At 38.5% G+C, this 26,171-nt stretch overlaps 1 protein-coding gene across 1 annotated transcript in view; it reads left to right on the plus strand.

Annotated features, from left to right (window-relative positions):
* RFC1 (replication factor C subunit 1) overlaps positions 1-24,905 on the plus strand; it is a 62,746-nt gene extending 37,841 nt beyond the window's left edge. Inside the window, exons 11-26 of the mRNA XM_016206499.2 lie at positions 1,683-1,790; positions 3,373-3,552; positions 4,723-4,827; positions 7,953-8,352; positions 10,028-10,140; positions 11,346-11,460; positions 12,704-12,795; positions 12,999-13,136; positions 13,282-13,377; positions 13,505-13,603; positions 14,803-14,957; positions 15,082-15,199; positions 16,629-16,774; positions 19,578-19,791; positions 22,159-22,350; positions 24,238-24,905. Coding sequence (XP_016061985.2) covers positions 1,683-1,790; positions 3,373-3,552; positions 4,723-4,827; positions 7,953-8,352; positions 10,028-10,140; positions 11,346-11,460; positions 12,704-12,795; positions 12,999-13,136; positions 13,282-13,377; positions 13,505-13,603; positions 14,803-14,957; positions 15,082-15,199; positions 16,629-16,774; positions 19,578-19,791; positions 22,159-22,350; positions 24,238-24,315 — 2,349 coding nt within the window. The 3' untranslated portion in view covers positions 24,316-24,905. The remainder of the gene's footprint in view (positions 1-1,682; positions 1,791-3,372; positions 3,553-4,722; positions 4,828-7,952; positions 8,353-10,027; positions 10,141-11,345; positions 11,461-12,703; positions 12,796-12,998; positions 13,137-13,281; positions 13,378-13,504; positions 13,604-14,802; positions 14,958-15,081; positions 15,200-16,628; positions 16,775-19,577; positions 19,792-22,158; positions 22,351-24,237) is intronic.
* The last annotated feature ends 1,266 nt before the right edge of the window (positions 24,906-26,171 follow it).

Consider the following 26,171-nt stretch of genomic DNA (forward strand, 5'->3'; position numbering starts at 1 on the left):
TGAAATCATTTTCAAAGGAAGAAACAGTGAAATGGTGCAAAATGATTTTCAAGAGTTTCTGTGTTTTCATCTCCAATTTGGAACTACCTTAGATTCATAATGAGAAACTACAGTTCCTCAAGCTTTCTAAGCACTTAGAATTAAAAGTAGAATATTGTCTGTTTTAACTGCTCATTGTCATCATTGTTTAATGCAGAACAGTGAAATGGTGATGATTTCAAGATGCTTTTGTTTGTGGTCAGTGCTCATAAATACACTTAAGGGAACAATGAACTTTTGCTATCAGATTTTTCTTTACTGAATGCTTATCTGGTGGGCGAATGTTTTCTTCAGGCACTCTAAACATGTTCAGTTACAGAGGCTTGTCTATTTTTATTAAAGGAGAGGAAATCTTTGAGTGATATTGTCCCTCTTCACTTTATTTTTCAAAGTTGGAAAGAAATGACTCAGAGAATTTTTACCTAAGCAGTTTTGGGAATGTCTGTTTAATAAATTCAGTCCGTCGTGGTCAAATAATTTTGACTTTTAAATTGGGTGTATTTCAGAGTTATTTTATAAGGTGTTTTAATTCACTGTTATCTTTTTCGTAGAATTACTGTTATAAAGAAAAAATTTTCCCATTGTTGGGATGCATTAGGCTCTCCTATGAAGCTTGTTAAAAATATGATTTCCCAGGGCCTGTGGTCTGGGCAGGTGTATTTTAATAAGCTTCTCAGATGATACGTATGCACACCAACAGTTGAGAACGACTGTTAAAACATAGAGTTAGGGTCTATAACCAACCTGTAGTGGCTTATTTAACTTAGAACCAAAGCAGCTTACTTATTTTGTTGATTAAATCAATTATTTGTACTGAAGTAATATTTTGTCTACTCTCAGGGGTATTTGAGGTGGGTTACAAGTTAAAAATAATGTGTAAAATAGGAAATAGAAAAAACAACAGCGACCTTTTGTAGTGGTTTTTGAATCAGAATTATCTAGGTTGTTTTTCCTACAGATACACACGCCCTAGCTGTATGCCATATATCTGAATTAGAAACTTGGAGTGGGTCTAGGGATATATAGTTTGAAAAATTTCCCCAGGATTTTCTAAGACATACCCAATGTAAGATCCCCTGAAACAGAATAGGAGAGATTAAGCCTAGAAGGGAGAGCGGTGGCGTGTAGAATGTGTCTGCTTTTTGGAGTAAAGCTTGCACCTTGTTTGAGCCAACTGTTTCTGTGAAGCTATTAATTCTCAGACTGTAGTGTTTACATCCCCAGGGTAATAGAGCCATTTAGGTGGTTTTAGGGGAGGGCAAAGCCATAGGATAAATGTAGGGTATCTTCTTGTATGATCAAGTTTACATGGATATATTGTGAAGTAGAAGTTTAAAGTTCCCTTGTTATATCTTTACAATAAAATACTTTTTGATTTTTTTGCTTGGGGCTGGCAGCTTGACTGAGGTACCTCATCTGCCCTGAGATGTTTGCATTTAGAGAGAGTGGAAAGGTTTGACAAGGACTAGCACAGGGATGTTTATTAGCCAGGCATGTGTAAATTGGGGAGTACTTATGTAGCTAAAAGTGTTAATATCAGGACCAAATACACAAGTGACTTGAAGTTTATTTATTAATACGTATTTTTAATTTTACATTAATTTTGCATGACTTTGTTCAATTTTCTTTCTTTATCCTTAAAGTCTGTAAGTCCTGAAGATTCTGAAAAGAGACGCAGTAATTATCAAGCTTATCGAAGTTACTTAAATCGAGAAGGTCCCAAAGCTCTGGGCTCCAAAGAAATACCAAAGGTAAGAGAGCTGCGAAGGCATGGCGCCCTGTCAGGGCCCCTGGCCAGTAGGTCATTGTATGTATTCACTATGTTTACAGCAGCAGAGAATTGATAATTAAAATTAACAGAAAAACCATAGTCACCATAGTTACTAATTAGAGGTGTTTATTCCCATTATGAGTCACTGCTTGTTACTTAGAAACATTTTCCTTGAACTATAAGTAGCCCCAGTAGGGCTGGGCTTTGAGGCACTCAGCAGTTACAGGACTCTTTGCCTTCATGAGACTTATGGTCTAACTCGGGAAAGAGACCTTAACTAAATTACTATTTACTTATAATTGTGGTATATGTGCCAGTCTTTCCTCTTGTACAAAATGTATGAAAGCCTCTGCATGAGAGAACTTTAGGCAAAGTGGTGTCCTTAGGGGATAGTCAGGTTTCAGTGAAGACCAGGGCAAAGTTGGAGAAGAGGTTGAAGATACTGGGTGGTTTGCTGGTCCTGCAGTCAGAGCCCTGGAGTGGAAGAGTTTGGTAGGGAGGCTGGAAGTGCTGAGATTGGATAGGTAAAAAGATACTCAGGACCACAATGGGTAATAGATAGGTGATTGGGGTGTGGGATAGGGGCTTGCATGTCAAGTTTCATAAGGTTGTTTTGAATTTGTTGAGAAGTATTTAAGTACTTGTGCTCACAAGATAATTTTAATCATAGAATCATAGGGCTTGAAGGGACCTTGAGATATTGTTAGTCAAACCTTTTCTTTCCCGATCGATTCAGATATATTCCCCGCCGCCCCCCTGCAAAAGATTCTTCACCTGGATGGTAAAGGATTGAACTTGTATTGTGCTAGTCTTTTGATTTTGTTTGGCTTCTTTTCAAACTTGTTTTAAGTCTGTGTTCAATTCTTTATTCAAAGAGTAATAAGTAACTTGGGATACATAATTTTCATTTTGCTTGGTTAGATCTTTTTACTGAACCAATGCAAAAATAAATAAAAAATTTCTATAACTATACACAGTTCCAATTAAGATTAAATGTTTCCTTCGTCCAGCTCGCTTTGGCCAGTGTCTTTTATATTATCAAGTGATCTTTCCAACCAAGAGATAATACGATCTTGCCTTAAGTTATGTATAGGGTGTTAGATTTACTATCATAGGATAAACAGCCAGAGAGACGTGCACAAGCTCAAACTTGTTTAGCTTTTCAAAATTGAAGCTTTTCTTTCTTAATAGCAAGGGTTTCTGTAGGTGGATTGCATCTAGTTGTTTACTTAAAGTTATACAACTTCACTAGTAGTTTAAATATTAAACATAATAATGAAAATAGTATGACTGGCTAATGTTAATAAGTTTTGCTAACTGTATTGAATGTATTTCTTCATTGCTGGTTTTATAAGTTTGTTAAATGTTAGCCTACATAAGAATTTCTCAGAATTTAATTTCAAGTTCTGCTTATTTGCTGTAAATTTCCAGCAAATTTTTCCATGCTGAGATTATTTATGATGTCAAATGAGAAAAATCAACTTCTTGCAGTTTTGATGCCAAATATTTCTTTGGAAAGCTACCATGTAATTTCCTCTCTGCTTGAACATTTTGGTTTTTAGGGAGCTGACAATTGCTTGGAAGGCCTTATATTTGTAATCACAGGAGTGCTGGAGTCCATTGAAAGAGATGAAGCCAAGTCTCTAATTGAACGTTATGGAGGAAAAGTAACCGGAAATGTCAGCAAGAAAACAAACTACCTTGTCATGGGTCGTGATAGTGGGCAGTCTAAGAGTGATAAGGTGGGTGCTGTTGTGTTCTCAGCACAGTGAAACAGCTGCTCGTTTTGGCAGGCTCTTGATACGACCATTTGTAGTAATGCCCTTTTCACAGAGTTAAGAGAAGGAAAAAATGGAAAAGTAATTTCTTCCCTCTTTTATTTTTCCTCCGTGAAGCGTTGGCTTTGGTCCCAGGATTTTGGTTTTCCAATTGAAGCACAGTTCCTGTTTACTTGACTTTTTTAGTGTAGTATTCTAATTTAAATCTTTTTTTGAAGATAGAAACAAATGCAGTTCTTTTCTTTTCTTTTTAGTCCTAAGTATTCTTATATATGCCACTTCATTTTTTTATTGGAATTCTGGAAGTAGGATTATGTTTATCTCCAAGTAACAGAATACTCTACTAATCTTGGTTAAAACAAATAGCTGCTTATTTCCTTACATAACAAGAATTCCAGAGGTAGGCAGTTGCTGGGCATGGTTCAGTAGCTCAGTAATGTAGTCAGGCTAGTTCCATTTTTTAACTCTTTCGTCCTTATTTTGTTAACTTTAGACATCGTGTGCATGTTACCTTGTGTTACAAGATGGCTATAGCTCTAGGCAGTCAAGTCCACATTCAAGGCAGAAAAGAGGGAGCAAGATGTTGTACTAGCTGTGACTGGCCTTACAAGAGTTTTCTCAGAAACTCCTCTTGTAAATTCTACTTAGATTTTATTGACCAGAGCTGTCACATGGTCATTAAGTGCTATAAACAAGGTTGGGAAGATGAGGACTTTTCTGATTGCCTTAGACCAATCATAATTTATCATTTGGAGATGGACACACTGGAGCTCTGTTAGTAAGGAAGAAAGGGGAGGAAAATGTCTGCCAGACGAGCAGATCCTGGGGGAGGGGATTAAAGAGCTGGACTTAGGCCCTAGTGACTTCGCCTTTTTAGGGTAAAGCAATACAGAAAAATGGCCATGTGACACCTCAGGTACCAACTTATTCATAGGGCGGTATCTGCCATTTTCTTTCTTTTTAATGGTACTTTTTCATGAATATGGTTAAAAAAAATAATTCCAGTATGATCTAATTTACAAATGTGGCTTTTCACCTATTAAGAGGCCCTAGAATCTCTCTCTTATTTAATTTTTAAACAGAAAGTAATGGTTAGAATAAAGGTTTTTAATGGTTTGCATTTTTAATCACTAGGCAGCAGCCCTGGGGACAAAAATTATTGATGAAGATGGCCTATTGGATCTGATTCGAACTATGCCAGGCAAGAAGTCCAAATATGAAATAGCAATTGAAGCTGAGGTTTGTATAAAACGAACATGATTTAAGTTGGTTTGTAGCAGCTTTCCTGTTTCATAGACATTTCTTGGGTGACTACAGGCCTGTTGGCTAAAAGATTTAACTTCTACTGCAAATGAACCTACCATATTTCTTTTTGAGAAGGTGGACTCTGCTTCAGGATGTCGTCTTTGATGCATTTTCTTACCTTTTTTAAAGGAATATGAAGAGGGAGAGAGCACAGTGTATTGCACTTACCATATCTACTTACTAAACTTTCCGTATTTTCCATATTCTTATAGTGACTTTGTGCAGAGGTTATTGCTTTAGAGTTCTTTAAAAGATATAGTATTGGTACCAGTATGATACATTTAATTTTTTTTAATCCTCACTTAAGGATATATTTTTTTCTATTGCTTTTCAGAGAGAGTGGAAGGGAGAGAGAGATAGAAACATCGATGTGAGAGAGACACATCGATTGGTTGCCTCCCGCACGCTCCCCAACCAGGGCCGGGGATCAAGCCTGCAACCAAGGTACATGCCCTTGGCTGGAGTTGAACCCAGGACCCTTCAGTTTGCGGCTGACACTCTAACCACGGAGCCTATCTGGCTAGGGCCGATACATTCATTTTTAATTAAAACTCTTATTAGGACTTTTTCAGTTGCGATAGGAACCCAGCCTGTATTAGCTTTAGCAAAAGAGGGAAAAGTGTTGGCTCACATAACTAAACTGTGGGTAGGGTGGGTCTGGTGTAGGGTTCCTGGATCTGGAGACTATAGTGCTTTCAGGGCCCTTTCAGTTTCTGTCTCTGCTTCTAGTGTTAGCCTTGTTCGTTCCCATATATACAGGTCTTTTCCAAGTGCAGGAACAGGGGTACCAGTAGCCTAAGTTTAATGTCCCCAGTTCTGTTACCCAAGTGGCAAGGTGGTCTGCCATTTTTTCCAGTTAGAAAATCTTGGGAAATGATTTGTATTGGCCCTTCACCTAATGTTCCCTAATATTAACTTACATAACCATAGCACAGTTAATCAAAACCAGGAAATTAACATTGGCACTGTACTGCTAACTAAGCTACACATGTTATTCAAACTTCACTTTCCCCTCTGTTGTCTTTTTTCTGTTCCAGGATCCCACAGTTCGTTTAGTAGTTGTGTCTTAGTCTCCTCCTGTCTATGACAGTTCTTTTGTCATTCCTGGAGGAGCCATTCTACAAAAAATTTGGATTTCTTTGATGTTTTCTTATGATTAACTTGAGGTTATACATTTTGAGCAAGAATACTCAGAAGTGATACTGTGTCCTTCACAGTGCATTTTATCAGACATACATGAGGTGTGATATCTATTATTGATGATAATCTTGATTTTGGTTAAGTCAATGACTTCTGGGTTTCTCTACTAGCAAAGTGACTATTTCCCCTTTGTAATTGATAAGTGTATTGGGGAAATACTTTAGGACTATGCTGATACCTTGTTTTTCCTCAAACATTCACCCACTAATTTTAACATCCACTAAAGAGTCACTACATTTTTTCTTTTTTATTATTTACTCCACAAAATTTATTATTTGGATATTATTCACAGACCACACCCTTTTAAAGTATATAAATCAGTGGTTTTAGTATATTCACAGAAGTGTGCATTTGTCACCACAATCTTAATTCCAGAACATTTTCATCACTTCCTAAAGAAACCCTGTATCCATTTGCAGTCATCCTCATATCCACCCCCTGGCAACCACCATGCTACTTTCTGTGTCTGGATTTGCCTATTCTAGCCATTTCATTTAAAAGAATCATGCAGTATGTGGTTCTTTGTGTCTGGTTTCTTTCACGTAACATTATGTTTTCAAGGTTCACCTACACTGAACCATTACTGCACTCCTTTTCATTGGTGATTAATATTCCATTGTGTGGATATACCACATTTTGTTTATATGTTCATCAGTTGGTGGACATTTGGGTTATTTTTATTTTTCAGGTATAATATAAAATAATATATGTATATAATATAGTAATGCTGTGAATGTTTGTATAGTTATTAACTTTAAAATTTTTTATTCTAATATAATATTAATTTCTGGGGTATGGTATAGTGTGGTTAGACATTTATATAACTTACAAAGCGATTCCCCAAGTAAGTCTTGCACACACCTGACACCAGATACAGTTATTTGGAGGCATTAACTTTTAAAATTTTTATTTTATTTATTTATCCTCACCTGAGGACATGTTTTCATTGATTTCCAGAGAGAGAAGGAGGAGGAGGAGAGAGAGAACCATCCATTGGTTGCCTCCTGTATGTGCCCTGATCAAGGATCGAACCCGAAATCTAGGTATGTGCCCTGATCGGGAATTGAACCTGCAACCTTTTGGTTAATGGGATGATGCTCCAAACAGCTGAGCCACCTGACTAGAGCTTTTTATTTTGTTACCGAATTTATTGAGGTGACATTGGTTAATAAAATTATATACATTTCAGTTACACAATTCTGTAATACATCATCTGTATATTGCATTGTGTGTTCACCACCCCAAGTCGTCTCCTTCCATCATCATTTATCTCCCTTATACTCTCTTCACCGCCCCCACCCCGTTTCCCTCTGGTAATCACTATGCTGTTGTCTGTGTCTTTTTTTTGTCCTTAATTCCTTCACCTTTTTCATTTAGCCCCGCAACCCCCATCCCCTCTGACAGCTTTCAGTCTGTTCTCTATCTATGGTTCTGTTTCTATTTTGTTTGGTATTTTGTTCATTAGATTCCACATATAACTGAGATCATACAGCACTTGTCTTTCTCTGACTTATTTCACTTAGCAAACTGCTTGGGGGCATTAACTTTTAACTGGTTAGGAAACAAACAAAAATCTCTTAAACCTTTATCCTGTTTCTTCAAACTGATACTGGATTATTTAAAAAAAAGTGTTCTCAATTTTAAAAATTGCATTTGGGTGCCTTTCACTGTGTTTGTTGTTAATTTTTATAAAGTTTGGAAGGTGGTGATTTCCACAAACAGCAGGGTCCACTGTGAAAAGCCAAATCCAGCTTAGGTAGCTTATTTGAATACCTCAGATTGTATTCTGGAGTATATTTAGTGGGATAGAAATTCTTTATCTCACCAGGTTTCTTTTTTCCACTTTCCCAATTTTTAAGATGAATAAAGAAAAGTCCAAATTGCAGAGAACACCCCAAAAAAATCACCAAGGAAAAAGAAAAATTAGTCCAACCAGGAAAGAATCAGAATCCAAAAAGTACCAACGGACTCCCAGAAAGGACGGCTCTTTGACGTCAATAAAAAAGGAAACAAGTGTGTTTCAGAGAGGCCTGGACTTCAAGGAGCAGGTGGCCGAGGAGACAAATGGTGACAGCCGGGCTAGGAATTTGGCTGATGACAGCAGTGAAAACAAAGTGGCAAATTTACTCTGGGTAGATAAATATAAGCCAACCTCGCTCAAGACCATAATTGGACAGCAAGGTGACCAGAGCTGTGCCAACAAACTCCTACGCTGGCTCCAAAACTGGCACAAGAGTCCATCTGAAGATAGGAAACACGGTGATTTTACAGCTTCATTCATTTGTGTGTGTGTCTGTCACCATGTAATTGCTCAGTTGCACATATGTGAGGAAGTCTAATAGTTGGTTCATTCACCTCTCAGCAAGCATTTATTGAGAGCCTGCTCTGAGCCCAGGTGCTGTCCTAGACTCCAGAGGTGCTGTTGTGAACAAAACACAGTCCCTCTCAAGGAGCTCACAGTCAGTAGGGGAGACATATATGAACCAGCAATTAAAATGTAATGTGCTAAATACTGTTATAAGGGTAAGTATAGGGTGTTAAGGGGAAGGAAGTGTTTGGTCAGGGATGGGGATGTGTGTGCTCCTATTCCTGGAGAAAGGGGTATATATCTAAGCTAAGACTTGGAAACCAAGTAGGAGTTAGCTAGGTGAAGGGGTGAGGGGAGGGTGTTGGGTGGGAAAGAGTACATGTACCAAGATCTGAAGGTATATGAGAGTGAGACTCCTTGGAGTGCTAAGGAGACTTGGGGGAAGGGTGCGAATAGAAACTTGAGGCACAGTTATAGATTAGGCAGCCTAAAAACCCGGTAGTGTGCTTGCTTTTGATAGTCCTGATAGTCCTGAGCTGCTCTAGTTTCTGTGCTTGTTCACCATGTGTTTGTATGTAATATAAACACCCACAATATACATTTAATGTCCAAAATATTGTTGGAGCTGAGGTTTCAGATCACAAATGTTAGTAGTGTATGGAGCTTCAGCTGCAGCCCTGGAGGATATTATGTAAGAAATAAGAAGGCAAAGTTTCGTGAGCATCACAGTAAAGTCATCATCAAAGTGGTGAATGGGTTTTTAACGTGTGTGGTCAGTAGACATTCGCCGAGGATGCCAGTTTATTTTATTTAGAACAGATAATATAATTGTAATGATACATGGTTAAATTTGACTCTCTCTTTCCAAAACCACATAAAATCTACCCTAAAAGGGGGATAAGTGCTTTGTGTGCCTGAAGAAGACTTGAAGGCTTCAGGTGAACTATAGTCCCTTTTTCCATGCCTGCAGTAGATTTAAGTCTCTTGGTCATTGTGTATGTATGTGTGAGCACCCTGTATGTGCCAGGCACCCATGTCCTAAGGGGAGGAAGAACTCTGTAGAGCTGTTCAAGGTAGTGGAAGACACAACATCTTCAATTTTTTTTTTTTTTTTTTTGTGAACACATAAACCGATTATGCTTGTTAACATTTATTGAGACATGCCAGGCTCTGTGCTTGGGCACATTCATCCCTTCAATATCCTGACCAGACACGTTACTATCATTACCCTAATTTTATAAAGAAGGCAACAGGCCAGAGGGGATAAGTCACTTCTGAAGTTCTCCCAGCTGGTGAGTGGTGGAGTTAAGGATAGGTGGAGTTAGGCTTGGAGCCCAGGTAGTTTGCTTCATGACCCGTGCTTTTGTACAAAGGAGATTGTAAAAGTACTGTTTCAAATCAGAGTTTTAAAGTTAATGAGTTTTAGTTTTTTATTTTGGGTGGAGGTGATCTGGGGAGTAGAATTTTACTAAGTGCTATGGAAACTATTGTTTATACTTTGTAGAAAATATCCTGCAAATTTAGAACTAAACTGGAGGACTGCTCTCTATGCTAAGTTCATGCACAATTAATCGTGAATTTCTATTAGTTAACATAGGTAACACTTTGGAACTTCTTTCTTCCTAGTAGCAAAGTTTGGTAAATTTGCTGGCAAGGACGATGGCTCTAGTTTTAAAGCAGCATTGCTCTCAGGCCCTCCAGGTGTTGGCAAAACAACCACGGCCTCTCTGGTCTGTCAGGTGGGTGTTCTCTTGTAGTGCAGTTGGAGAGGTAACGTAGAAGTGGGCATGTGCAGGGGATGTGTGTGCATGTGTGAGTATGTCTTTGGTATATATATATTTTAACCTGTTGTGTATATACTTTCCTAAAATTAAACCTTTAGAATTTGCTTTGGTTTTTGGGATATTTGTCATCATAATTATAGGTGATACAGCATTATTTTATAGGTAATATAAATACCCTTCTAAGAATTTGTGTACTGTTAACATCTTAATGTGAAAAATGAAATGAGTTTAGAGAGGAGGGTGGTAGTGCAGTGTGAACCCAGGTTTGTGGGACCCTGCCTTTGCTCTTGTCTCTGGCTGCTATATCTAGACAATGAGAAGACAAGGCAGCAGAGCAAGCCACAGTTTATGTTTATCAGAATGCTGTGAAATGGTACATGACATGGTATCAGAGTGATAACATGAAGGACTTTAAACTTATTTTAAATTTATGCTGGATTTCCAAACCCTCTCCCATAAGCTGGTGGTTTCATTTGATCTTTGTTGTAGGGACCAGAGCATAAATTTTTAGCAGGTGTAATAACTGTATTTTCTACTCTATAAACATTAAAAATATATATATTTATATATATAAAATACATATATATTTTTCCCTTTAGTCTCTCCAATAGTGAACATGACTCTTTTCTCCCTTTATTATTGTCATTACTTTTTTTAGGAATTCAATTAAGGCATTTTTTTAATGTCTTATGATCGAGATAATGATCAGTTTTGGGAAATGAGTCACAAAACTTGATTTTTCATGATTTGAGAGGATGATTGTACATAGGGATAATTTGACAAAGAATGATTTAACTTTATCTTGAAGTCAAGAATTACTTTTTTGCATCTTTGTAATAGATTTATTCTATATCTAATGTTGAAATCTTGGAATGGTTTCATTTAATTCTTTTTAAGACTTTAAGAAGCAAACAGTAAGATTGCTTATTTGAATATAATCTCCTAGGTTAGTGATTTGTTAGCTGAGGTTTTTAAACCAAATGTGTGTGTGTGTGGGGGGGGTATGTATGAACATGATATTTTAAACTCATTATTGTGAGGTATATTATAGTTAACCTCACTGTCTGTTACTATCATACTTTATGTTTTTATCCCTGGTGGGGGGGGAAGTGATTAATAATTTGCCTTGTGATAGTAATGGTTTCCAATATTCTAATTAGGAATTGGGATATAGCTACGTGGAACTGAATGCAAGTGATACTCGGAGTAAGAACAGTTTGAAGGAGATTGTTGCTGAGTCACTGAATAACACCAGCATCAAAGGCTTTTATTCAAGTATGTGGCTTTTTGAACTGTTTTCTTTGGTTATGTAAGAGAAACAAGTTCATTTCAATGTTTGGTAACCACTCCTATGCACTAGGCACCCTGCTAATTCCTGGGACTAATGAGAGAATATGAAAAGCCTCTGTTGTAACTCTTATAGGACAATAGTTACCTTTTTTTGTAGGTCTTAGAAATTTCTAAGAATGTGATAAAAATGCATACATGGACATGTTTATGTATTTTGTATATGATTTTAGCAGTTTCACAGGTAGGTCCTCTGAAGAGGGCAAGAAAATAAATAATATAGTTTGATGAGTGAGGTGATAGAGACCAGTAAATGAAGAAGTGATTCTATTTGGTTCATTGGGGAAAACTACCGGTAAAAGGGTGACATTCGTTTGAAGGGCCTTGAAGAATGAGAGAGACTCTTTTGTGGTCAGAAGGGTTATTTCAGACAAGAGTAGTAGGGGAGGAGAAGACTGTGGAGATACTGCTGTGTTCAAGGTTGTAGCTAGGGGTCTGGTATGGCCAGAGCTCACGAGGACAACTGGATGTCCAACTACATACTGAACAGTGCATGTTTAGAACCTGTTGCATAGTCACCCGAAATCTTGGTGCTTTCAATGGTAAAAAGTCATTGTTAAAAAGAAGTTGCTTGGGAAACGTCACTCTTTTACGTGGTTGTTGGGAGTGGAATCTGGCAGTATTTCTCAGTTAAATTACACATGTCCTTTAACCCAGAAATTCTCATTCCTGGGTTCACTGTTAATATTTGTATATTTGCAAAATGACATACACATGGATATTCATTAAGTGTGATTTATAATAGCAAAAGATTGAAAGCATCTTCACTTTTTATTACTAGAGATTAAGTTATGATACATGTGTAAAATGGAACGTTATTGAACAGCCTTGAAAAACGTGGTTATCTACAGATAAGGAACAGATCACGAAAATATATTAAATGACCAAGGTGCATATTTTTCTGCACACACATTTTTAACATGAACCAAATACCTCCGAAAGGATATACAAGAGTCCATTTGCACTGTTTCCCTCTGAGAGGGAAACTGGGTGCCCTAGGTGGCCAGGGTGGATGGGAGGATCTCTTCTCATGCATACTCTGGTACTGTTTGAATTTTGTCCCATGTGTTATCAGTTTCAGTTGTGTGATATAATTGTTTATAAAGCAGCAGTGTTTGAACAACTGTTGTTTTGTTTCTGACCCATCCCACTGCTTCTCAATGTGGGTTAGGTGGAGCAGCCCCTTTAGCAAGCATGAAACACGCCCTTATCATGGATGAAGTAGATGGCATGGCAGGCAGTGAGGACAGGGGAGGAATTCAGGTAATGAAAGCATTGTACTTCTGCAATTTTACTCTTGGTTTTTAGTGTTTTTCCCCACAAAATATATAAAGAACTAATTATTATGCTGTGGTATCTATGACAATTAAAGCATGTTGCTGAGGATGTTCTTAAAAAAGTGCATACATTGTGTGGTATTTTGTTTTTTTAAATAATTATTTTTGTGTTGCAAATTTGCCTTTTAGGAGCTAATTGGCCTGATAAAACATACAAAAATTCCCATTATTTGTATGTGCAATGATAGAAATCATCCCAAGATTCGCTCTTTGGTTCATTATTGTTTTGATCTTCGTTTTCAAAGACCTCGGGTTGAACAGATTAAGGTATGATATTTGAAATGTTTTTTTCCATCACACTATCCTATTTATTTAAAGATCAATTTCAAAAGTACCTCATAAATATTTTAAAAATATCTAATTATATAAGTTTTTAAAAAAATTATTGACAATTCCCCTTTGTCACTTTTAGGGTGCTATGATGTCTATTGCATTTAAAGAGGGTTTGAAGATTCCTCCTCCAGCTATGAATGAAATAATTTTGGGAGCCAATCAAGATATCAGACAGGTAAATTAAATATATATATATTATACGACAATTGATAATTCTTTTGAATTAATGCCTTCAGCCTTTTGAGGAAGAGGAGTGGCAGTTTTGTCCCATCTTGACAGTGTCTTATTTGCGATTCTCTTAGGTTTTACACAACCTGAGTATGTGGTGTGCACAAAGCAAGGCACTAACCTATGACCAGGCCAGGGCTGACTCCCAGAGAGCCAAAAAGGACATCAGACTGGTAAAATGAGTTTCCATTTCTTAGTTAATTCTGGTTGGGCTGTAGTTCCTTGACACACTTATAGAACCTAAGGATGTTTATAAGAGAGACAGGCAACTGCTAAAAGTGTTTCTAATTCAAATGAAACTTTTTTCAAGGACTGTCAGTGTATATTGTAAATTTTGAGAAGGGGAAGTTTTAAATTATACAAGCTTCAGTACTTATAAAGTGGCTTTTTCAAAGTCCTTGCTGTATGAATTTCATTTGTAATTTTAATGGTTTTGGAACTGTTCAGAATCTGTTTTTAATAGTTTATAGTTTATAGAAGTCTTATCAATTAGCTCTGTGTTCTATTTCACCTAGTCACTACTCAGAATTTATTAGAGCACTAATTTAGAAGTGTTTTTCCCCCCTCTTTTTAAAAAAATTAAAACGGCAAAATTGAACAGAAGGTAGAGAGATTTTCCATATACCTTCTGTGCCTCCGTACTCACAACCTCCTCCGCTGTCAACATCCCCCACCAGAGTGGTTCATTTGTTACAGCTGATGAACCAACACTGACACATTATTACCCAAAGCTCATAGTTCACATTTAGGGCTGACTCTTGGTGGTATACATTTTGTTGGTTTTGACAAATGTTTAATGACATGTACCTGGCATTGCACATACTAAAATCTTCTGTGCTCTGCCTGTTCACCCCTCCCCTTCCCCTGACCCCTGGGAATCACCAATCTTTTTACTGTCTTCATAGTTTCACCCTCTTGGAAATGTGGTATAGTTGGAATCATACTATGTAGCCTTTTCAGATTGGCTTCTTTCACTCAGTAATATGCATTTAAGGTTCCTGAATATCTTTTCATTGCTTGATAGCTCATTTACTTTTAGTTCTAAATAATATTCCATTGTCTGGATGTACCATGGTTTATTCGCCTACTGAAGGGCAACTTCTAAGTTTTGGCAGTTATGAGTAAAACTGCTATCAACATCCATGAGCTGGCTTTTGTGTGATAAAACTTTTTAATTGTTTGGGTAAATACCAAGGAGCACAACTACTTACTGGATAGTATGGTTAAGAGTATGTTTAATTTTGTAATAAACCACCAAACTGTCTTCCAAAGTGAAGCAATGCATGAGACTTGCTGCTGCTCCACATCTTTGCCAGCATTTTGTCTTTTGGATGTTGGCCCGTCTACTAGGTGTGCCCCTCGTTCTTTTTAGGGCCCATTTGATGTTGCCCGGAAGGTGTTTGCAGCTGGAGAAGAGACTTCTCATATGTCGCTTGTGGACAAATCAGATCTCTTTTTTCATGATTATTCAATAGCACCCCTCTTTGTCCAGGAGAACTACATACACGTGAAGCCTGTAGCTGCGGGGTGAGTGTTCAGAGCTAGTGAGGGTTAGGATTGGTGTCCTCCCCAACACCTCGAAGGCCAGATAACAGAGGGAGGGTGTGGAATGTGGACATTGGTGTCATCCAGACTGGTTTTTATCCTGCAGGGGTGACATAAAAAAGCATTTGATGCTTTTAAGCAGAGCAGCAGATAGCATATGTGATGGCGACCTAGTGGACCGGCAGGTCCGGAGTAAGCAAAACTGGAGTCTTCTGCCCACACAGGTAAGCACAGTGCTTTTCTTAGAGTGCGGGCTCTGCTTTAGTTAAAGAGAACAAAATAGCTTTTAGCTCCTGTAATTATTTGAAATGCCAGATGAACATTATGGCTCTTATGGCAAAAATACCATCTGGTACAGATTAAAACACTCTCTGGTCACTGTTGTCTATTTCTTAATCTGGCCTTATTTTTCAGTGGTTCAAAATGACTTTACGTAAGTGGACACGCGGAAATAACATTAGATTTTGGTCGTAACTAAGATGTGAGTCAATAGATTCATTTGCTCTGTTTTACCTTAAGAACCTATTTCCCTTTTGTCACTCTCAGCTCGCCCAGATGGTTACTAGTGGCTTCTCCTTAAAGAAGTGCAGCCAGGGCAGGGCAGCCACCACTTTCTGACACATGAATTCTGATTTTCCTCTTGCTAGAAAAAGCAGCTTTGTATTGAGTACTTTATTTTGGTTGATATCGTTTACTCAAAATATTTGAGTTTTGTCAACATTCATAATTATAAGTACTTGTTCTTGTCTGAGTTTTGCATATTTATACAGTATTATTGGTCTAAGTAATAAACAAGGGACTTCAGCAGCCTGCTCTTCTCTTAATCCTACCCACACATTGTTTGAAAACATAAAAACAAAGACTCATTCTGGATACAAAGAATTCTTTCTCTTATGTTTTAAAAGTATTCATTTTTTTAACCTAATGTGCATTTGAGAATTCATCTTAAAGAAATAATTTTAAACACAAAAAAGCTTAATGTACAAAAATATTCCCTAAAACATTAGTTCTGATGGCAAAAATTGGACAGACTCTCCATGTCTAGCAACAGGAGAATAATGAATTATGGTAAATTCTCTTGACTGGAAAATTATGCCACTTTTAGAATTATTTGTAAAGTTGAACTGATATGAAAAAATTAGTTAATTATTACAGTGAAGCAGGATACAAAATTTATGTGTAATTCCAGCCTTTAAACAAGTGAAACCCTAGATATAGAAGATATCCAAGGACACCCTGTTTCACTTTCCTCAAGTGTCAGGTTGCTCGATTCCCTAATAGTTAGACTTTCCACGCTTTGAGCCACCTGTGCTTTCAGTACCTATGTTAGAGACAATTATGCTCCTCTTAACAAAGTCTTTTCTGTGACATTGGCATCCATGATGTAACTGGCATGTGAGATCAGTTGGTGGAGGAGGCTGAGTTGGCAAGATGATCTGCCTTGGGGCCATACGTGTTTTGGACCAAGGCGTTTACCACAATCAGTTGTTTTCTCTGGGACAAGTTTCTCATACCCACAGGTCAGAGACAAGGAAAGGGCCTGACTGCCCTGGAATTAGGTATGTGGGACATTGTTGCTTCATTTTCCAGAGACTGCTTGGAAGCCAACTTTGTGCTGAATTTAAATTGTGGCTGCACTTGATTTTTTTCCAGGCCATTTATGCCAGTGTTCTTCCTGGAGAGTTAATGAGGGGGTACATGACCCAGTTTCCCACCTTCCCGAGCTGGTTGGGTAAGCACTCGTCTACAGCCAAACACGACCGTCTTGTGCAGGACCTAGCATTGCACATGAGTCTCAGGTAAGTGGTATTTCTCCATTTCTGGTATTTTATCAGTGTGATGTATTTAGCCTTTATCCAGTGAGGATAGCATTGGTCAAAAGATTTGTATTTTAGTTTTGATTTTATTGCTAACTAGATAAATAATCCTGAATAAGTTCTTTTTATTTTGTGAGCCTGAGTTTTATTACCCATAATCATTATAACACTTGTTTTATCACTTAAAAGGATACTTTGGAAGAATAAAACCAGGTGGTAGATGTGTCATAACTTTGAGATAAATTTTAAAAGTATATGACTCTGAGATAGTGCTATTATTGTTCTTGTGACCATTCCTAATACTAATGGGCATATAAAGCATCTCTGCTTCAGAATAATGTAATTGGAAAAAGGGAACCATTTAAATAAATGAACTAGTTTGTACCTGTCCCAGTAGTAAACTGACCTAGTTGTTTGGGATAGAGGATACAGTTTAGCTTATAATAGGAAGTGGATACTCAGATGATTGAACCAATGGGCTTGGAGGAGTTTAAGGATGTTCAAAATTCTTGTTATTTGGTACAATTATGTTAAAGTTTAGAAACTTAGAAAATACGCGTGCATATAAATATTAAGTGAACTTACGGATTTATTTTTAACCGTGAAAAACTACTTGAGCAATCTTATTTCTCTTTCTGGTCTGTGGAGGGAATGTTGCGATTTGGTTCACGCTTGACTTTTGGTTAAAGCTGAACTGAGTTCCTTTCTTCTGTTCCTATGAAATTCTACTTCCTGCTCCATCCCCTCTTCCAAGCCAGTGGCATGTGTCTTTTATTACCATCCTCGAGTTAGTATTCTGTTGCTGCTATAACATAAAACCAAAATTTAATGGCTTAAAATATATTTATTCCCATCTTGAGAGGCAAGATTCTCCTGGGTTTTTACTTTTTTTAAAAAGAGAGTGCCAGAGAGAGATTTGAAGATGCTGCACTGCTACTTTGAAGGTGGGAAAAGAGACCATGAGCGAAGGGATGCTGGCAGCCTGTGGAGGCTGGAAAAGGCTCCTTTCCCCTGCTGTCCTCACTGGCCAGGTTGCAGCCTCTCAGCTTTTTTCCTGTTCCCTGCCTACCGCTTATTAATATCATGCACCCCTCTGCCCTAGGGTGTCCCTCTTTGGTGCTCTTACTATGCTTATGGTTTGTGAGCATGGGACTTCATGTATTTCATGGCTGTCCTTTTGGATGTCTGTTCCCTCCTCCGGTTCGACTTTAATAATTGAGAAGCTCACTACAGATGTGCTTGACAATGATTGTATCCTATGTATGATTTCTTAAGAAACACTTGTTTAGCAATTCTGTGTGCTAAATGAGTGAGTCTCAGTTTCTACCCCCAGAAATAAACCCTGATTAAGTCATTGAACTTTTGTAGGTCATGTTTCTCTTTATCTTTAAAGATGGAAAAGTGTGATTTTATTACTCAACCTTTTTTGGTTCATAGATGCCTTTGAGAATCTGAAAGCTTGGGCCTTTATTTCCCCCCAGATGCACTAATGTATACATATAATTTCAGAGAAAGTAATAGATTTTTAGGATAAGAACCCTTGATGTAGGTGGTACCTTTAGACTTCCCTAGATTCAATGTTATGTGATCCTACTAGAAGGTAACAATGATGTAACAAATTATGAGAATAATTTTGGAAGAGTGTTCATGATTGTCTGGGTACTGAGTCTTATGGGCTCATAGACTCATACTTGTCTTCAAGTACTAGTATGGTTGATTATAGGAGACAGACTGTAGAGGAAGTGGGCGAATTTAAAATAGGAGCATTGTTAAAAAAAAATAGCATTATTTGCACTCTTTGCCTAGTTAATAAAACAATTGTGGGGCAAAGTTCTGGATTTCTGATAGGAGAGCTGTGTGGTTTCTTGAGATTGAGACATTCAGTCACCTGAAGTCAGGAGCCAGACTCAGGTAATTTTTAAAAGGACTTTTCCTTTCTTTTCTGATTTTAATATGGGTTTTGAAATCAACATCTTCGAGGTTGCTTGTTTGAAGTACACATATGTATGTAATTTCCTGGTTGGAAGATGGAGGCAGCTGGGTTGGAAAGATGTAGGGTGGTGACATTGGAAATACTGTTTTGTTCAGCTGTTTTGTCTTTAAGCAACAGCGTTTAAGGAGAAAGGAAAAATAGTTGTTTCGTGATACCGTTCTAGTTCTCAGCCTATTAAGAGACTGTTTCCCTGTCTTTCCCTGGCCAGTGTGGACCACCTTGTGACTCTTCAGGAACATTCTTGGCAGTTTTGTTTTTAGATTTGAGGAAACCCTGCTCTAGAACTAAACATTTCAGAGTAACAGCATTAGGAAATGTGAAGGAAGCATTCATATATAATTTTGTATGTTACAATCCAGAGACCAAAAGGTGTTTCAGACCCTTGTTAGGAAGGGCAGTGGCACTTTAGGTAGGAAACCTCACTGCCTTTTACGGATGTGTTTAATATTTGGGACTGGGAATGAGTAACCTTTGGCTGTAAGAAGTATGAACACATAGAAACACTGTTGTTGCCTGGGCCTTAGGAGTAGGATGGGAGTAGAACCTACATTTGTGTTTTGCATTCTTTGATCCAGGTAAGTAGAAAATTCCCTTTGAGCACATTAGTATCTATACGTGTCCCTGCTGGGGTAGCACTAGGTTTTTCCTACAACTGCTACTAAATAGTAGGCATTCCAATGTGCATTATTAAAAGTGGATTGAACTCCAACTCATTAACTGTTGATGTGCACAGGGAGTTGAATTGGTGGTAGTATGCTATTGACGAGTGTTTCTCTCTTCTTTTGTTTTAAGAACTTACTCCAGCAAAAGGACTATAAATATGGATTATCTATCACATATAAGGGATGCACTTGTACAGCCCTTGACCTCACAAGGGGTAGAAGGAGTGCAGGATGTTGTTGCCCTTATGGATGCATATTATTTGATGAAAGAAGACTTTGAGAATATCATGGAAATTAGCAGCTGGGGAGGCAAGCCTAGTCCCTTCTCCAAGCTGGATCCCAAGGTAAGTTGTGTAACCCACTGGCTCTCCCATCAGTTTGTAGTTGCCAGGTTTGTACTGGGAGTAGTTCAGAGGTGTTTTACATGCTTTAGAAAGGTTTAGTTTTTTCAGTGCTTTTTGCTTCTTATGGCCTATGCTTTGCAAATATACTACTTGAGTACAATATTAAGAAAAGACTTCTGGATTCGATTTTACAATTTGTATGTTTATCTTTGCTTTATGCTGAGTGGAAAAGCAAGATGTGAAAGCTGAGGAACAAATAGAAATGTATTCCTTGTAAGTAAGGGTGGGCAGATGAGCTGGGTGAAGTAACAGAAGTGGTAGGGGTGCATTAGGAAAGAAGCGTTTAACGGCTGGGGATTTTTACACTTAGTCTGCCTAGTTTGTGGATTCAGTGTTCCAGTTGGACAATCTGTTGTGTAATAATGTATTCCCTACTTTCTTTATATAACGAGCATGAAAAAACTAAAGTGACGTAACGTGAATACCTCACTCTTGTGCCTGTTTATTTGGTGCTGTTTTAGAAGACATCCTCTTTGTGGCTGCCTTCTCTAGAATTTCAGCCTGATTCAGTGGTTATGGGTAATTTCTCACAGGAGACATCTCCAGTTAGAATTCATGGACTAATTCTTCAATTATTAGAAGCTTGATGTTAAAAGGCTTTTCAAGTTACATAGCATATTGAACTAACCACTATTAGTAAAGGTATTTTGTGGTAATTAAAGGCCAGCTTTAACTTATACCTTATTGTGAATCTTTTTTGATTGGTTGATTACTAACTTACCACTTGTAGAACTGCAGAGAGCACTGAATAGGTAAAAATGACTTAAAGTGACTTTTTTTTGGCCTGCCTTAAAGTTTCCAAATACTGATTCTTTTTTTTTTAATCTTTTTATTTTATTTTTAAATTTTATTAGTTTAAAATATTACAGATGTCCCTTTTTCTCCCCAATGACCCATTCTACCCCATTCCTTCCCCTTCCCCAGTCCCTCTCCCCACCATTGTCCATGTCCTTGGGTTGTGTATATATGCACATAAATTCTTTGGTTACTCTCTCCCCCTCCACCCACCCGCCCTCCTCCATCCCTCTGACATTCATCAGTCTCATCTATGCTTCCATGTCATTGAATCTATCCTGTTCACCAGTTTATTAAGTTCTTTAGATTCCACGTATAAGCGAGATCATGTGATGTTTGTCTTTCGCTGCCTGGCTTATTTCACTTAGCATAATATTCTCCAGGTCCATCCATACTGTCCCAAAGGGTACGAGATTCTTCTTCACAGCTGCGTAGTATTCCATGGTGTGAATGTCCCACAGCTTTTTTATCCACTCATCTACTGATGGGCACTTGGGCTGTTTCCAGATCTTAGCTATTGTAAACTGTGCTGCTATGAACATCGGGGTACATCTATCCTTTCTGATGAATGTTTCAGGATTCTTAGGATACATTCCTAGGAGTGGAATCACTGGGTCAAACGGCAGCTCCATTTTTAATTTTTTGAGGAACCTCCATACTGTTTTCCATAGTGGCTGCCCCAGTCTGCATTCCCACCAGCAGTGTACTAGGCCTCCCCTTTCTCCACACCCTCGCCAGCACATGTTGTTTGTTGATTTGTTGATGGAGCCATTCTGACAGGTGTGAAGTGATCCCTCATTGTGGTTTTAATTTGCATCTCTCTAATGATTAGCGACGTCGAGCATTTTCTCCTGTGTCTCTTGGCCATCTGTATGTCCTCTTTGGAGAAGTGTCTATTTAAGTCCTTTGCCCATTTCTTGATTGGGTTGTTTGTCTTCCTCTTGCTGAGTGCTATGAGTTCTTTGTACACTTTGGAAATTAGCCCCTTATCAGATTCATCCTTGGCAAATATGTTTTCCCAGACCGTGGGGTTCCTTTGCAAATACTGATTCTTTTTGAGTGATGGGCTCTATTAAGAATATCATGAAAGCCCTGGCTGGTGCTGCTCAGTGGCCAGAGCATCAGCCTGCGCAATGAAGGGTCATGGGTTCGATTCCCCGTCAAGGGCATGTAGCTGGGCACGTGTGGGAGGCAGCCAATTGATATGTCTCTCTCATATCGAGGTTTCTCTCTCTTTTCTCCTCCTCTCCCTTCCCTTCTACTCTGAAAATCAGTGGAAAAAATATTCTTAGGTGGGGATTAAAAAAAAAATCATGAAAAATATGGAACATCTTCATAGAAAAATGCAAACACACACACACATACACAAGCATACTTACATGTATATGCATAAATATTTTGCTAATAATTGCAAGGGGCTTCCAGGGTCTTTCAAAGCCTTTAGGCCTACAGAGTTCAAAAGAATTATTTGGCACTTAGGTTAAAAAAAACCACCTCCATTTCTTTTCTTAGGTGAAGGCAGCCTTTACGAGAGCTTACAACAAGGAAGTCCACCTTACTCCGTACTCACTCCAGGCAGTGAAGACGCCCAGATACAGCACAGGCCCAGTGCTGGATTCTGAGCACAGCGAAGAGTTCCATGAAGACGACCTTCAGTCTGATGAGAAAGAGCAAGATGGTTTGGAAGCCGATGCTATGATCAAGGTAGTATTTTAAGCTACAGAGAGAAGCTCTGATACTCCTTCAAAATAGTTTAGCCTTTTTTGTGTATAATTTGCCTTCAGAAATTATCCAGAGCCTGTTTAGCAAGTAGCAGATAAACTGTGAAAATACTTTTACGTCTTTTTGTTCATCACGGTTAAGGATGGAGAAGGTTTAGATTTTTTTTTTTTTTTTTTTAAATCCCTGAGGGTACTTTTTCCATTGATTTCTAGAGAGAGTGGAAGGGAGGTAGGGGGTGGGGGAGAGACATCCATGTGAGAGAGACACATCGATTGGTTGCCTCCTGCATGCGCCCCTACCAGGGCAGGGATCAAACCTACAACCCAGGTAACGTGCCCTTGACTGGAATTAAATCCATGACTCTGGTCGGAGGGCCAGTGCTCTAACCACTGAGCCAAAGTGTCCAGGGCTTTATTGATTTTTTAGAGAGGGGGGAGGGGGAGAGAGAGAGACACACACATACACACACACACACAAAAAGAGAAACATCGATGTGAGAGAAATATTGATTGGCTGCCTCCTGTATGTGCCCCAGGGATTGAACCCGCAACCCTTTTGGTGTATGGCATGACATTTCAACCAACTGAGCTATCCGCCCAGAGCTAGATTTCATTTTTATAAACAGCTTCTTATAATAGTAGAAGAGCCAAATAGCAAGAAAATAGGCCATCATATTAATAGTCGTATGCTCTATTAGAAAAAGTATGATTTTTATTTATTTGATCGATTTGTGCTTTACCCACAGACACACATTCTCATAGCACAACCAAGAAAAGCATTTTCTTTTTTTTATTGATTTCAGAGAGAGAGAGGGAGAGAAACATCAGTGACGAGAGAGTCATTGATTGGCTGCCTCCTGCACACCCCTGACGGGATGGAGCCCACAACCCGGGCATGTGCTGTGACTGGAAATCAAACTGTAACCCCCTGGTTCATAGTCGATGCTCAACCGCTGAGCCACACCAGCCAGGCAAAAAGCATTTTCAGTGAAGCCATTTCTCCCTTCTGTTTTTTGTGTTTTGCTATAGCCATTGAACTGCCTGTAGAAGTTTTTCAGAGCAAAACATCCTTGTTTTTTGCTAGAACAGATTAAAATCACTTTTGGTATCAGCCCACTGTTTGCCATTGGCTGAGGGAAAGGAATGTAGTCTGTATCCTCTGTTATAAGCATAGCGTTCTGTCCTCACTTTTGTTTTGTATATTCAGGGGTGGGAATAGTGGCCTTCACCCATGTAGCTCTCCCTGTCTAGCCTTGTGTAGACATGAGATTGTCTCCCTCTCCTCAAACTGAGTGGGTTTAGACTCTAATCTGAAACTGAAAGTGTTTTTACCCTGTTTGTAAATTATATCTTGCTTATTTGGTCTTTCCTAAATATATCTATGTTCTAAATCCAAGAAGTTGCAGCCCTGGTTGGTGTGGCTCAGTTGGTCGAGCGTCTTTCCATACACGAAAGGTTACCAGTTTGAGTCTGGTCAGGGCACATACTCAGGTTTCAGGTTTGATCCCTGGTCAGGGTGCGAATGGGAGGCAGCTGATTGATGTTTCTCTCACATCAATGTCTCTCTGTCTCAAAATCAATAAAAACATTAAAAAAAAATAAATCCAAGAAACTGCATACATAGCGAACATATGTCAGTTCCAGAATCTAAATAACTTTTTAGTTTTATGGCTATCTTTTAAAGGCTACAACTAGCCCAGTTGTTTTTTGAAAGTAAGCTCATCAGGGGTAACAGTAAAGATACAGATATTTGCAACATTTCTTCTTTATTAATTAAATTTCAGGTAAAGATTTATTGTAGAGATGAACTTACTTCATTTACTCTCAAACGCAGCTATTAACTATTTTGTGCATATTTCACTCCCAACAGAAAAAGACAAAATCTTCAAAGTCTTCAAAATCAGAAAAAGATAAGGAGTCCAGAAAAGGAAAAAGTTCAAGGAAATGAGACTGTTTCCACCGCTGATAGTCGTGTCTTACTCACCGGGTGACCAGTCTCGCTGGTCTAGAGGATGCCTTGTCTTCTCCAAAGGAACCATAATAGGGTGACCAAGCGATCCCACTGTAAATAAATGGTGGTACAGCTAGAAGGATGTAACCGGTAGGCTGATGTACACCTCTCATAGAGGTTGATAGGACTGCTTGGGTCCTGTGTCCCCTGTCAATCTAATTCGATTGTGCTTCAAAGTGACTATAATCAGAATTAGAAACTACACGTGGGCTTTGGAATTAGGTTTTATTTAACAGTAATATGCCTGAGAACAGTGGTACTAAGACAGCTTTTATAAGCTTAACAGTTTATCCTAATGGCCTTTATAGGACCAATGCCGATTTTTTTTTTTTTTAAAGATAGTTACTATTATGTGGTGAAATTTTGTAAATAAATCATAATACAAAACAATCACCACCTAGAACTGGGTATTCTTTGTACATTGTCAACTATCTTGCAAAATATAAATTAGGAATAAAGATGTTCCATATGCTACACGTACAAATTCTTAAGATTGTCATCCTGTACAGTAAAATATTATGTTGGTATATGACTTTCCTTATTAATTTGCAAATGATTGGATGAAAATAAGTTTTAATTTTACTTCTAACCGGTTGTGTGAAACAACTTTGGCAGTTGAAGAGTTAGAACTCTTAATTTCCATACCTCTGCTGTGAACAGAGTTTCCTGATGAGGCCTCTTTGCTATTACTAGAAGGTGTGGGGGCCTGCAGAGGGGTTGCTAGTCATTCTTACACTTCCAGAGTCTCAACCCAAAAAAGCAGTGGGGCCTGTCTTGTGCCGGATTCCACAAACCCTGCTGGAACTTTCCATTGTAACTAGTAGTTGAGTGGCCCTGAGGTATGTGGAACTAGCCTGGAATTTAGGGGTCTAAGCTGTTTTTAATATTGTCAGTAAATGGTATGTGCTGAAAGGAATGTAATATCAAGATACTGATTCCTTCCTCTAGGGAATTGAGAGTCTTGTTTGGAAGGTGAGACATACATTGAAAGTGTATTTACCGTGTGGAAAATGTCTTTCATGTAGATTGTTCATTATAGGAACAAAATGTTGCCTCCAGCCTTTCCTATTGAGCCTTGCCCCCCCCCCCGCCCCCCAAATCCTGGCTCGAATCTTCTGCTTCAGTGAAGATTTCCTTGATTGATGACTGCCTCACCTACCCAGTGGGAGTGAGCACGAGTTTCTTAGGCATTTTATTCTAGTTCTGCTGCTTTTGAATATGCAAGTCCTGTGTGCCTACTTGCTCTGTGCTCCCCAGGAAAGGGACTATGACATCCTTGCAGTCAGAACAATGAATAGGGTAACAGGAAAACCGGACTATGGGTGGGTTTATTGATAATGACTTGTGTTGTATCACTTAGAGGGCCAAGGCCTCTGGCCTATTCTCTAGCTGCCTTTGGGCAGGAAGAAGACATCATAAAGCTGGAGGCATCTTGCATGTGGATACTTGGATGCTATGAGACAGTATCAGCACTTGGATTGTCCCCTAGGCTTGCAGGTACCTGTGCCGTTCTAAGGATGCTGGTAGCCATATTGTAAAGTCATATTGTCTGATACATTCAAACTTAGGCCATATTACTCATTTGTTAGCTGCTTAGACTTTGGTTACACTGGCCTTGGAGGGCAAGGAAGCATGAGGGAAAAAGTGTGTTGCATGCGGTGTGTGTGATGGGGAAGGAACGCTCTAACCATCTTGGGGAAGATTCTGAATAATGTCTGTCTTCAGGGGAAATCAAATGATTTAATTTTGTGACAGGAATTCCATAGTATATAGCGTAATGACTCAGGATTGTA

The sequence above is a fragment of the Miniopterus natalensis genome, chromosome 1 (assembly GCF_054644295.1).
Source record: "Miniopterus natalensis isolate mMinNat1 chromosome 1, mMinNat1.hap1, whole genome shotgun sequence".
NCBI lineage: Eukaryota > Metazoa > Chordata > Mammalia > Chiroptera > Miniopteridae > Miniopterus > Miniopterus natalensis.